At 30.4% G+C, this 15,459-nt stretch overlaps 1 protein-coding gene across 1 annotated transcript; it reads right to left on the minus strand.

Moving 5' to 3' along the window:
- Positions 1-3,819: 3,819 nt before the first annotated feature.
- LOC126837477 (uncharacterized) lies at positions 3,820-12,907 on the minus strand. The gene is made up of 7 exons (XM_050571396.1): positions 12,805-12,907; positions 12,108-12,291; positions 11,263-11,366; positions 10,653-10,812; positions 5,660-5,763; positions 4,251-4,413; positions 3,820-4,006 (listed from the first exon to the last, which is right to left on the minus strand). Exons 1-7 carry the CDS (start codon positions 12,880-12,882, stop codon positions 3,900-3,902), a joined length of 900 nt encoding a protein of 299 aa, XP_050427353.1. The 5' UTR covers positions 12,883-12,907; the 3' UTR covers positions 3,820-3,899.
- Positions 12,908-15,459: the final 2,552 nt, after the last annotated feature.

Below are 15,459 nucleotides of genomic sequence, written 5' to 3' on the forward strand. Positions count from 1 at the left end.
GTACTTCTACGTACCATGAACATAACTGAATATTGAGTGCTGAAAAAAAAAATTAGTTAAAATCTTTATTTAGGTTAACATAGTTATGCAAAAAAAAGTTAAAAAATTATTTTATTTTGATGCTTGGTCAACAAAGGGTTAATGGTAATGACAAATTATTTTAGAACAACATATTATTGTTGACTAAGAAAATACATTTTATATGTCTTATTATTCAGTAGCTTTAAACAGAAAAATAAGCATGGTCTACGCTGTTTTATTGTTCGAGACGATTAAATTAAAAAACGTCTGATTGAATAAGTTTTAAATTCAACAGAGCGATTTTATTTAGCTATCATTTTTATAACCCATTCGTTAGTGTAACTTCACCTTTTTTTTCCTTAATAAAATAAAAGTTTAAGTACAGATTTTTGAGAAAAATTTATATTTTGTAGTCTCATTCTAGTTCATCTATTTTCGGCCTAATATTCGCACCTTAAACCTTAAGACTTTTTGAATTTTCGGCTCAATAAAGTACTATTCAGATACGATTTCTGATCTATAGAATTTTTACACGAAGATATCGGTACAGCTTAAAAGATATCGTGGTGGATCCTAATAAAAACACATCATGATAAGAACAATACCTTTGAGGTTTGCATCGATGCTAATAATAAATGGGAATGATACGTTTTATTTTAGAGATCCTAAATTGTGTCAAATTTGTAGTTATAGTTGGTAAGAATTTGCAAACTTACACGATTACTTTAAACGGCTTATTGTGGGCCATCGGTGAACATATACAGAGTGGTTCCTTAAGGATAAAATGCTCGTTTTTCTTAAAATAGTTGCACAAAGAGTGCAGTATTCTTTGTATCTGTGAGCATTACTTAACCGCACACCATACCCGTCCTAAATTGTAATTTTAATAACTTTTGATTATTCAAAAGTGGCTAATCATCAGTCAAAATGTTTAGCCAATCATTCTTAGTTGAAAAAAAGATACTAAACATGTACGTTCTCACTTCATTTTCAAAAGTTGATAGTTCTTTGGACACAAAAAAAAAAATAATTATAAAAATGTCAATGCATTGTCTGATATTGTCAAATAACATAAAACTTAAATGTATCCAACAAAAAAAGAAAAATTACAAAATTGAAATTATTTCAATAGAAAACGAATGTTTTATCCTTGACATAATCACCTTGCATAAGAAACCTGCTCTAATTCAACAATAAGTTATTATATTATGTCTTTTTATGTATTTTTCTAAAGTATTTGAATACATAAATTATAAACGTTTTGGTTTATTTTTCATAGCTGATAATAATATTATTCGGGTTCAAAATATATTAAACATTTCGTTTTAGTTGGCACTTGGCAACTGGTTTTTTTATTTTTTGTGTTTTTCGGCGCGATATCACTCCAAAAACGTGTAAGCATATTTTTTTGTACTGAAGAACCGTTTTATTTTAAAACGTATTCCGTTTGGTTGTTTGGGTTTTTTATATGTTTGAACTATTTTCTTGCTCGGCAGTACTGTGTGTTTAGCGAATACCTATTTTGCACTCTTGTTTTTTACCACCGTTGAAGTATTTAGAACGATTCCATCTGTTATTATACACCCACCACCCCCAACCAAGACACACGGTGTAACTACATAGCAGTTAGCGTTTTTAGTTTTAGCTAAAATCCCCGTTTGTTGTACAGAAGCCAACGATATTATAATATAGGTGTTACTTTTTTACACGTTGTATTAGTTTTTACAGTATTTTTCACAGTGAATGTCGCGTCGCAAACATAATAATATTATGAAAAACACCTGTTGGTTATGATTTTACAAAAACAACATTTTATAGTTTTGCCTACGTTCTATTATTTGCCTGATTTAAATTCGGAGGATCGTTTGCTTCGCTTGTAAAATTGTTTTTTTTTTTTTGGTATAGCTGAAGAATGTTCTAACAGGGGATGAGAAATCCACGCGGATCAGGGAAAGATACAATTGAGCTAGCAATGGAATCAACTTGCTTTTTAGTGATCCCAGAGTTACCTGAGACCCAAAGAAACTGCACTACTTTAAAAGAAAAGGAAATACGGGACAAGAGAGATGTAATAATCTAGGAAAATAATTTAGAGCTAAATGCAGAGGTGGATTTTTTACGGCTACAGTCCCTATAAATTTGCCTCCCTTGTTACAAGTAATCCAAAGGACGGGGGATTGAGCAGACTTATCCCCCCCCCCCCCCAAACCAAAATAACTCCTCTAAAATATTGAAAATATCAAATGTGATTTGAAATATTTAATTCATTACTTTAATGGACTAAGACATTTAAAAAGTTCAACCCTTCCCATTCAAATTTGAGAAAACACCTGCAAAATGTGTACATATTTTTCATCTTAAAATTATGGCACGCTAATTTTTTTTTTAAAAATAGTCGAATTACTTCCAAATTTGTATGGAATGTTTTTCTGATGAAGTACTATTGACATATCAGATAGGTATCTGTTAACAATCAACAATTCACTCGCAAATTGCAACCTAGAAACTTACAGCGGGCAAAGACTAAATTTCAATATTTTTGGGGTGTTATAAAATAAAAACATCTAACCCTTCTGTGGAAAATTGTTACAGTTACATAACTAATTCGACTATTTAAAAAACAGTTATTGAGCGCTGTGATTTTAAGTACACTTTGAAGTATAGTACATATAGTCGATACAATGTGTTTTCACATAGTTTTTTTTTACTCCGTTCCTTTCATTGAATTAATCAAATTAAAAAACAAAAGCTCACAGAGCCTCTATACCCTAAATGTTGTGATCAAATTACATTGCCATTTACTTTGAACTTTTACTCTTCATTGTATACTTATTCGAGGCCTTTTCCTAACACTTGTTTTAAATTTGTTTGACCTAGTTTTTTTTGTACCATACCAATACACGTCGTTTTAACGCGGGAACTATATTCTGTTCGATTTGTTTCTACTTTTCCAAATATCATTGCTGTACGAGTTTTGTCTACAGGCTACATGCCTACATGGATTAGATCTATGAAGGAATATTATACTGACCTAGATTTCGATGCTTGTGTTCTAGATTTTTTTACAGAAACGTTAACATGTGGTATTCACTGTCGGGTGTTGCCATCGCCAATACCATTTGTTTTTAAAGGTATTCAATTGAAATTGACAAATTTCTTTGCCAATTTCTCGACCTTCCTCATACCGCGACCGAAGAAATCACTGTACGTAGTCGTTTGATGTCGCTTATTGTCGTCTTTTAGCTAGTGTTCATGGATAAACTTCCATTTGACTTCCAGTACAGTGTTTTTGTCACCATTGCCGTATAGGCGTAGGCAGACCAGTGATGCCATTTCAGTTTTCGAAAGGGAAGGCAAAAATTTTGACCGGTCTTACCTAACCTAACCGCCTAACTTAGGCGCCGTTAGGTATTAAATAGTGCTAACATTTGTTTCGCTTATTGCATTTAAGGATTTGGGTGCCTACAAAATCCATTAATGAGTTAATTACAAAGCAGCACAATAAAAAAAAACTCTACCTTAAGAAATGCGACAACTCTAAGATACAGAGAGCTTGACCAAAAAGTACAAACATCTTGTAAATTTCCGATTTTAAAAATTGAACTTGGAGTCGCTTGTTACAATTTATCATAATCAAATCCATTTAAAAAAAACGTTGTTTTTTTATTCAACCCAAATTAATTTATTTTATAATTATAATTATAATTTAATACAATAATTGTGATGACAATAATAATTATAATGTATATAAATGTGCAAATATAATTTTTGTGCGTGTAAGTGAAGATACTTTAAAATATATATACTTATTTAATGATATAACAATAAATGAAACAAAACGGATATCATATTGCTTACACAGATTGTTTAGTGGTTTTTTAATCTAATATTTCCATTCGGCCGCGAAGGAAGTCCACTAGATCAACTTTTTGTATTGAGCAAACACAATACACAACGTTCGTGAACTTCTTAAATTCTGTCGAATCTAAAAAACAAAGTGAAAAATTGATTTGTCATAAGCAACAAAACTATTTAAATAGAATACACTGACCAACGCCAATCCAATCGTACGTTGTCTTTTAATGTTTAGTATAAAAATGCATAATATTGTTTTAATTGCATATTAATTATTGTTCGAATAATACAAATAATTTAGCTGTTTAGCTTATAATAAATATTTATTTTAAAAATTAATTTTGAATGATACACAAAGTATATTTAACAGCTACCTGTTTCTTGTGGAGCTGATTCCGCTGGCCAATTGTCATTTACACATGTTGAATTACCGTCGTCTTTACCCACAAAATCTAAAAGATCGGACCGACTAAGACGATCATCACCATCCCTAGTGTCATAACGGGCATAAGCGAGACGGTAAGCGTCTCTTATAAGCTGAAATGTTTTATCACCAATTTTATTCCATAAAAATCTAGTTATAAAATTTAATTTTATATACACTACTAGAGTACAATATATAACAACAAATTTTAGGCATGGGAGCTATAGCATGATAGTGTAAAATGTTGGCTTGGTAACGTTTTCAATCACAAAATGATACAACGTATGTAATTGTAATATGTGTGCATGTAAATGGAGGTATTCAACAAAATGATTAATCTGTATATATAAGAAGTCCCTTGACTCATTCATAATCACCGCACAGCCTAAACTATGATAGCTAGCGACTTGAAATTTTCAGGGTATGTTTGTATTATAGTCTAGGCGTGCAGTGAGAAAGGATTTTGAATCATTTTTATTTCAAGGGGTTGAAAAGGGCGAAAAACAAAATGAATGTCTGTTTGTTTGTCTGCCCTTATTTATGCATTAGTACACCATTCAACCGATCGCCATGAAACTTTGGAAAATTGTTGAGTACATTCCCGCGAATGCTTCTGGCATGGTACTTTTTGAAAGTTCCACCCCTAAGGGTGGCCTCAAACGCGAATTTTGTACTATAAACACTTGGTTTGTAACCATGGTAACCGCGGTACTCGAGCGAATGGTAGGCGATGATTAAAGGAACAGGCTGATTCTATGTACCACGATTCTTGGGACGCTATTAAACATTTTCAACGATTAGAACCGGATCTGGGACTGGGATTGGGACCCTTGATTAAGAGGGGACATATCAATATAATGTAATGTATATCCAAAAAAAGCCGAGATGGGGTATGCTAAAGCTTTACAATATACCCTGAAAATTTCAAGTCGCTAGCTATCATAGTTTAGGCTGTGCGTTGATTATGAATCAGTCAGGATTTCTTATTTTATGTATATATATTTAAGATTTAGTGTTGTTACGTTTTAAGAAACACAACAGACCTGCAAGAGCTCGAAGAAAACAATTGAATGTAGATAATATACATATTTTTTTTTTTCAAGGGTTTTTTTTATGATTGATAACGCTTTATTTTAAACGTTATTTTGGGTGATTTACAATTAAAAAAGACATTGCTTCCTCAGTGAATTACACCCAAACGGAGTTGAATAAACACAATTATTATTCCGGTCAACGCCGGGTAATTCAGCTAGTGTCTTATAAAGATTTATCTACATAAAAAAAAAAAACACTTATCTACTTATAATGCCATTTATACAAAACAAAACTAATGCGATATTATATCTATAGCTAGATTACCTTAGCTGCTGCTATCCTGTCTTCAAGGAATTTGTTTACAGCTAGTTGTCGTTCGGCGCAAATCCGATACACAATGCCCGCAAATTGCTCCAAATATATCATATCTAAAAAAGGAAAAATGTATTTTTTTATTTAAAAATTATTCATGTATTTTTTTTTTTCAGGATATACAAAGCAGCAATGAAATCTTTTAAAATAGGTAACTACGGAACAAAAAATATTTCTTAGGAACCCCCAATGTACAAAATCTAAAACACGTGTTTAAACCAAACTAAATTTGATCCAAAAAAAAACGGTTGGTACGAGGGGAGGACGTGAAAAATAGGATAAATTGTTGATGAGTAAAGTGGAGGGGAGCTGCGGGTGTTTTGTGTGACAGGAGGATGCCTATTAAATTGAATGTTAAATAACATAGGACAGGGTCAGTGAGGCCAGCAATGTTATGTGGGACGAAATGTTGGACAGTAGACAAGAAAACTGAACAGAGAACGAGCGTAGCGAAGTTGAGAATGCTAAGACGGATGAGTGGAGTGACTAGGGACGATAGAATAAGAAATCACTACACGAGGGGCAGTCTAACAGTTGCATGAATTGTGGAAAAGACGAGAGAGAGAATAAGTTGAGATGGTTCGGCCATGTTATGAGGAGAGATGCGACAGAGGCTGTGTTATGAAAATTAACGCAGAGGGAAGGAGAGAAAGAGGAAGACCGAAGAAAATATGGATAAACGGAATGGAAAATGATATGATGATGATGGCTGTGGGTAATTGAACGAGATGTAGAAAATCGAGCTCTACGAAGGTGTAGGAAAGTGTATAAGGAAGAAGAATAATATGTTTTTAAACTGAAAATAACAACTCTTCAAGTACTTCAACGTTGATCTTTATGCTCTAACACCTTATTTCAAACGAAACAAAGTGTTTTTTTAACAAGTTTTGTTTTTGTACCACCGTTAATATATTTTTAGTTGGTTCAAAAATCGAAATAGCGCTTTCCCTCGATATTGGGTAGATCTTTGATAAACTATTTAAATATAACCGGTTCTTTGAGTTATAACATTCAATTTACATGACGGTTTATTTTAAATATTTATTTACAAATTAATGTTAATCAAGTAATTTAATTAATACGTTAGTTTTTAATTATTCAATCATTTAAAATGAGCCAAAAAAGCAAATTGGATACACCAATTAAAAAATCAACATCAAATAAGGAAGTTACTTTGGAAGACTTATGGGATTTAATTAATGCAAATAAGTCATCAAATGATACGGCATTTAAAGACCTCAACAGGAAACTAGTAAGTTTAGAAACTGGCTTAGCCAACTTTAAATCTACTATTAATAATCTTACTTCTGAACTTACTAGAATTAAAGAGGTTAACAAAAAATTAGAGTCTAATATACAAGTACTTAATGATAAAGTTATACTTCTCGAAAGCAAACAAATAGCACCACATGATATGGTTTTAAACGTTATGCACGAAGCTCAAGAAAGATTATCGAAAGAAAAAAATGTCATTCTCTTTAATGTTCCGGAGAATCCAAATGAAGATCAATCTACAACAAACTGCATAATAAATGAAATATTCCATGCGATGAAGGTAGATAATTACTCAGTAATAAATAGAAGATTGGGTAAATTTACTGATAAGCCACGCCCTATACTAGTTGAATTAAATAGAAAAGAAAATGTCATAGAAGTCTTGAAAATGAAAAGAAATATTCGGTTAAATGAAAAATGGAAAAATGTATTTATTCATGTGGATTCTACCAGTATTCAAAGAAGCGTCATGAAAAACATACGTGAGGAACTGAGGATAAAGCGTTCAAATGGAGATAACTCATGGATAATCAAGTACACCAAAGGAGAACCATCACTGTTTCAAAAAAACTAACTTGGACCCACAGAAATATAAATAATGTAAATAATCTTAATTATAATAATAGTTTTAACAATATTGGAAAGTAATAAGTCTTATAATTTTAGCAGCATTAGTGTGATGAATAAATTCACAGGTTATTTCCAAAATGTAAGAGGTTTAAGAACTAAATTGAATTTACTGCGGTGTAATATCTCCATGAAATTAACTTTGATTATCTAGCACTCGTTGAAACTTGGTTACACAGTGATATTAACGGCAATGAACTGGGTTTTCATAACTACAATGTGTATCGCGCTGATAGAAACTGTAATACTAGCTCATTAAGTAGAGGTGGAGGGGTTGCTATCTGTGTCCATAACAAATATTATACTTCACTAATGCCGGTTCCAATGAACTCAGTTGAACATTTATTCGTTCTAGTAAAATTCCCTAATAATGACCAAATTGTTATTGGTAACTGCTGTATTCCGCCGGCCAGCCCGACCAGCTGTTATGAAAACAATATTCGCGCTATTGAATACGTCATATCTAAGGTCAGTGATAATACTCGTTTTATCTTAGTAGGTGACTATAACTTACCAAATGTACGCATCGCCAGTGTCTATAATGGACTAAATTCTGTAGGGAATCATACAGATCAATCGGAATTAATAGTAAATCAATTTTCTTTCTTTGGATTTTATCAACTAAACAGTTTTTGTAACAAATATGGTTCTCAGCTAGATTTAATATTTACGAATGATAACACTTTAATTGTCGAAATAGGTGACATCCATCTAGTACCAATGGACGAATATCATCCAATTTTATATTTAAGTAGTTTTGTAAATAAAAATGGAATAGTAAGTAAATCTTTACTAATCGAACGCTTTAATTACATGAAAGCTGATTATAATGAAATTACGAAAGCTTTAAACTTAATAGATTGGAAAAATTTATTTCTAGATAAATGTATTGATACTGCGATAAATGATTTTTATTTAATCCTAAATAATATAATACATAAATATGTTCCAAAATATCACATTAGTACTAATAAATTTCCCGATTGGTTCAGTAGTGAATTGCGGAAATTAATATTTGGAAAAATAAAGCCCAACGTTAATTTTAAAATAACCAAATGCCCTACTGATTACTTAACTTTTTCTAAATTAAGAGCTCAATGTAAAAAAATCACTAAAAACTGCTACAATAACTACATAATCCATACACAAAATCACCTTAAAACCAATCCACGTTATTTTTGGAAGTTCATTAAAAATAAGAAAAATAAAATTGAAATACCCGCAATAATGAATTTAAATAATAAACAGGCTGCAGATCCAGAATCAATTGCTGAGTTATTTAAAAGTTATTTTTCATCTGTTTATGCCCTACCGCGTACACAAATAAAATGACAATTCTGCAGTTGTAATCAATCATATATCCGAGTGCACATTTTCAATAGCTGAAATCTTTAGTAACCCAGAAAATCTAGGTAATGATCCATTACCAGGTCCTGACTCTATTCCAGCTGTATTTTTCAAAAATTGTCGTTATGCTTTAACGTACCCTATTTTCAAACTATTTAATTGGTCTTTACGATCAGGCGTTTTTCCTAAAATGTGGAAAGTTAGCATTATTTCTCCTATTTGGAAGTCTGGAGATCGTTCTTCAGTTATTAACTACAGACCCATCTCTAAGCTGAGTACATTACCAAAATTATTAGAAAAACTAATAGAACCCAAAATTTCAAAATTAGTTGGTCATAGCTTAGTAAGCGAACAACATGGATTTCGTCATAAAAGATCTATTGAAACAAACCTTGTCTCATTTTATCAATATCTAACAGAAAATGTTGCCTCAAATTTACAAATCGATACTATTTATACTGATATCAAAAAAGCGTTTGACACAGTTGACCATGGCGTATTGATATATAAACTTAAAAATTCAGCCTTAAGTACTAATCTAGTAAAATGGGTAACTTCTTATCTAACAAATAGAACTCAGTTAGTCAAAGTATCCAATACATTATCTAGTCCTATCACTGTAACATCTGGTGTACCCCAAGGAGGACGTTTATCACCTATCTTATTTTTAATTTTTATTAATGATTTAGCCCTAGTTTTTCAGCATTGCAAGTTTCTAATGTTTGCTGACGATCTAAAATTATTTATGGTGATAAAATCCCAAAATGATTGTATTAAATTGCAACAAGATTTAAATAGGTTTGTTGATTGGTGTAACAATAACGGTCTAGAAATCAATTCAAGTAAGTGCAAACAGATATCGTTTCATCGTCGCCGTTATCCAATAATAAATAATTATATAATAAATAATAGTAAATTAGAGATAGCTAGTAACATAAAAGATCTGGGTGTATCATTGTCATCTGATTTAAGTTTTAAATCACACATTTCTACAATTTGTGCAAAAGCCTATAGAAACTTAGGTTTTATTCAGCGTAATTGTAGCGAGTTTAAGGATCTGAAATGTTTAACAGTACTCTATTCTGCCCTTGTTCGCTCTGGTTTAGAATTTGCGTCGATACTTTGGAACCCTAACCAAGTAGGCCTAATAGAAAAAATAGAAAAAATTCAAAGAAAATGTCTTCGTTTTGCTGCTTTTAAAATCAACATGTCAGGTCAACCTATAGTTAATGTTGAACACCAATGTAACTTAGATTCTTTGAAATCTAGACGTTTATATAATGATGCGTATTACATTTTTCAAATCTTAAATGGTTTTGTCGATAGCCCGGAATTACTTAATAAAATTAATTTAGTTGTGCCTTACGTTAATACACGGCACCATAACATTTTTTATGTTGAAAATCAAACTAAAAGCTATGCTATTAATAGTTCATTAAATAGAATGTTAAATGTTTATAATAAATTAAATAATTTTGATTTTTTCTATGATAATTGTTTTAAATTAAAATTGTCCATCCAAAATGTATCTTTAAAAAAAAAAAAAAACATTATTTTTGTATTTTAGCTTATCTTATGTATTATATTGTATTAATTTAATTTTAGTTAAGTTTCACTGTACTCACTGCCCTCTGTGGGGCGTTAGCTTTTAAATAAATAAATGTTAAACGATACATTAAGTATATCCAATAGTTACCTTGTTTTTTTTGCGAAACTAAATTCACTGTCCAATATTCATTTACACAATGTACAGTTTTGTCATCATTACCCAAAAAATTTAAAATATCGGACTGAGTAGCATGTCTTGTTTCAACGTTGTAGTATTGATAAACGAATACAAAAGCCTCTTTTACAACCTGAAAAGTTTATTTCACCAATTAAATTGTATTCCATAAAAATGTATTTATACAATTGTAATCTTTATACACTAGAGTACAATATTATGGAGTACACATTAAATAACATATCCTCATTATGGTAGTTATAAAAATTAGTGTAAATTTTGGGTCGGTAACGTTTTTAAACCCTAAATAATACTACGTATATTATATTATATAATTGTAATACTTGTGCGTGTAAGTGAAGATATTTAAAATTATCTTAAAAAAACCCAGTATGGCGGGGTCGGGGAATAGTGGGGTTGGAAAACAGTGGGGTCGTGGCAGAGTGAAGATGAAGATGTCACAGATTGAAATTGAATTTATCAGGCCAGCAAAGTGGGGACGGACATGTCACAAGTATACAAGAATATATTGCAATATTAATTTAAAAAAAAAATAAATATGATCTACATATAGCTAGATTACCTCAGCTGCTGCTACCATTTCATCAACGAACTTTTTTACTACAAAATGTCGTGCTTTGCAAATACAATACACAACTTCCGTAAACTCCTTCAAATCTATCTGAACTAAAAAACAAAATAAATAAAGTAGATTAAAAGATTAATCTAAAAATAACGTTTTTATGCGTCTTAAAAAGTATAAAATAACCTTCCGGGGGTCTTGATAACCAAATAGGACAGGTGAACTAGAAAAACGTGGGGCGCATCTTTCTACTTAGATATTAAAACCTAAGCTTTCATGCTAATGCATTAAGTTGTCTCTCATAATGCAGTCTCTCTAACCGAACGGATCAGAAAGTGATAGTATGCATTTTTATCGGAAATGAAATTTAATGGATTTCCGTGTTACTTGCCTTAAATTTCGTTACAAATTAAAAAGACTTAATTGCTATTCTCTCCAAAGTTTGTTTTATGTAGGTTGCTTCAATCCTTTTGTTAACTACCTACTTGCTTAACATTTAAAGTAATGTGAAGAAAGTTAGAGGTGGAATTTTCAACCTCTTGTGGATTAATAATGCATTGTCATCGAATTGTGAGCTACCCTGAAAGTTTCAGCCGGATAGCTAATCGGGATGTGCTCGAAATTTGAGTTGCAAGATTCCACCCGGAACGACAAACAAGATTGTGAGTTCATAAAAACGTTATAAATAAAAAATGATTCATGTATTTCCGTTTTGTCAATATAGAAAGCGAATGAACAGCAGTGAAATCTATTCAAATGATGATACATAATAACACATGACGGTCTACTTAACATATTTATTTAAAATCTAATGTTTAATGATACATCAAGTATTTTGTGGTTACTTTTGCTTTTTGGTAGATCCGGTCTCGCTACCCAATAATTTTTTATACATTGCAAATCGTCGTGTTTGCCCATAAAAATAAAAAAATCGAACTGTTTGAGATATTTTTTGTGTGTTACAAAACCGCCAGCGAGTTGTTTCAAATCGAAATAGTCATAAGCTAAATTAAAAGCGTTTTCTATAACCTGAAAAGTTGAATACACTGATTAAATTTTATTTCAAAACTAATACCATAGTTGTCTAGTTTATTCCATAAACACTAATTATAAAGTTTAATTTTGCATGGACTAGAGTACAATATAGAATTACTTAAAAAAAAACCGGTCAGTTATTTTACACATTAAAAATAAACTTTAAGACAATCTTTTTTTCAAAGTTTTAGTTGCCTGATGACGAAAAAAAAACATAATTGCAAAAATATTGTTATGGTTTTCGAACTTATTTAAAATGTTTAAACTGTAACAGCAGATAATAATAATATTATGTTATGACGGTTTTGTCTAATACACACAAATAAAATGAATATATATATTTTTTTTTAAACTTTTGGGCTAAAAAAATTATAACTTCATAGAAACAAATTACTGTTAAGTAATACACTGAACTTTGACCGGTTTGTAATAAACAATCGAGCAAAACACTGATAAAATACTTTTAGTTGCAAAATATTAGTCTAAATATAATATATAAAATATTACTTCTTTATCGGATAGATCCGATAGACAATTATCAACCATGATACAAGACAGTATCAAAATAGTGAATTTGAAGACCATTGTATCTAACAACTATGAACTGAACTTCAACTGAGCGACAAAGCGAATAATTGTTGGGTATACTTTTCATTTCATATAAAAAACTGAAGGAAAAAAAAATGTGAAATATTAAACAAATATACTACATTTGTTTGCTAAAAATCGATCAAACTATGACGTAAGACACTCATTTTCTCGGGAAATATAAATATTTAGAGAATTTATTTTTCCTAATATTAAAATTATTATTATAATAATAATTATTATTTTATCTTCAACCCTTATATGTAAAACAAGTATCGCATTTGGTTTTTTTGATATGGGAAAGTATGTTTTTAATTTCATAAATCTGTAGACAAAGTTAAAAAAAAAATATATTGGCGTTTGAATTTCCAAATTTTCATCAACGGGTCCTTGCTTATTAAGTTGAAAAGATTTGAACTTTTGGTCCATATTCATATTGGATTTTAAATATTTGAAAAACCGGATTTTTACCTACGGTCGGAAACCGTGACAGTTTATACTCGCCAATTGTTCACATATCTTATCAGTAGCAAACATTTACGACGAAATTCTTTTCTAACCTACCTACCCATTGACGGTATGATTATGATATCATATCTGTGGTGTTCGGGCAAAAGGGGGATTAGTGTAAAGTTGCAACTTTTGGAAAAATAAATTTGAAACTTTGAAAATTTACTAAGAAAAATGTTTTAGTCTATTTGGTATGGGAAAAAAACATACTTATTATTTAACTTATTTTCATACTGTATTTCTGTATTTGAAGAAAATTTTCTAATTAGTTTTGTTAACAAATTATAATAAACAACAAAAACAAAATGTTTTCTGAGTTATCCCTTTTTGCACATAAATTTGATTGACATAACCATTATCCCAAATTACATATCACATAACTTTAAAATAACACAATTTTTTTCGAAATTCAATAACACAACATAATACATATAGCTGTTTCTTTACTATTACCAAAAAATTCATTAAATACAAATTAAACTTTCTTCTTAACTCTTAATAATAAAAAAACAAATTAAAATAAATATTCAATCTTAAATATTACATTAAAATAACACAATTTTTTCAAAATATAGTTCCTTTACTATAACAAAATATAAAAAAAATATTAAATAATAGTTTTATTCAGTCTTCTTCGATTTCTTCATCAGCGAAATCGATTTCATCTCTTTGGGTTTTATCAGTCGATAAGTTGTTATAATAATCATGAAAAATCACAGGAAAAAACTGAAGTAATGGCAATAAGTCCTTTTTTTTGCTTCAGTTATTGGTAGTGATTTTATGTAAATTTGACGAGGAATAAATGAAGCACGAGCTTGTCCTCGTCCTAATAGTCGAATAGATTGAAATGGTTTTAAAATATCTAGGGTATCCTTGTATTGTAAAAGACCAAGAGCTGTTTTTGTGTATTGAAGCAATTTTGTCTTTTACTATTTCAATGTTTCCCCATAGTTGTTTTTTTACATTTTCAACCTTCAATGTAGTGTTGAATAATGCAGAATAATCGAAGAAATCATGTTGACACATTTGAATAACTTTAAATGGTTTTTTTTTTACCTGTCTGACGAACTAACTGTAGCCAATCATGTGAATGATAAATCGAAATGTTCGACATTTTTTATATTTTTTCAATTAAAGCGTGATCACTATCACACTCTATCCTTGTGTGACCAGCTAATAAAAATTTAATTTTATTATCATGCCCAAAAAAAGTGCTTGCAACCGGCAACGTGACCTGCGTTGTATATTCAGAAACCGGAAACGACCTGTGTCGTTTTGTTAATACATTAAAGTATTGTCAATATTGTGTTAATAAATTACCTAATTGTGACTAAATGTTGTATTGCTCTACAATGTACGACGAACACTAATAAACAGACTTATGTAAAAGTCAAATAGTTTTGAGACCATGGTGAATAATCCATCATTAGACCCTATAAAATATGATTATATATCTGAAAATATAAATATTTATTTATTTTTTATCGATTTGGATTTTCTAACTTTTATGTGCCTTTTATGCGTGACGCCCTGTACATAATACCTGCCTGCTCCCCCTGCTAGAAGTATAAGAAACAAATAATTTTCAAAATAATTATATTTTCCGAGAAAATGAGTGTCTTACATCAGATGGATTGCTCTACATAGAGTTGCGACACGAGAAATCGGTTCAGTGGCTTAGAAGATATCGTAGGTACAGACACAAAAAAAAAAAAAAACACATCATTGAAAAAACATCACTTTATCAGCTCCGCACCGAATTATAAATCATTTTTCACATTAATTGTTTGTATAGTTAAGTTTTACCGTAAACAACGACACGTTTGTAAAAAAAACTATACATGTATAAGCAACAAAATAATATTCAAATATATTTTTTAGAGAGAGTTCGTCGATTTTATTTTTACTATCTATAAAGTCTATTGGGATTATATCGCCGTACCCCTCAAACAATGAACATGTTATCGTAAGCAGTAATAGGTAAATAATTAGTCAAACAATTTCTATATAGGTATTGTTGTTATAAAATGTAATCAGTAATAGACAATCAGTCATTTAAAACAA

The sequence above is a fragment of the Adelges cooleyi genome, unplaced genomic scaffold (genome assembly GCF_023614345.1).
Source record: "Adelges cooleyi isolate 19-005CV unplaced genomic scaffold, UGA_ACOO_1.1 ACOO_flye_CR_arks_rails_tigmint_CR_PRNA_249, whole genome shotgun sequence".
In the NCBI taxonomy this organism is placed as follows: domain Eukaryota; kingdom Metazoa; phylum Arthropoda; class Insecta; order Hemiptera; family Adelgidae; genus Adelges; species Adelges cooleyi.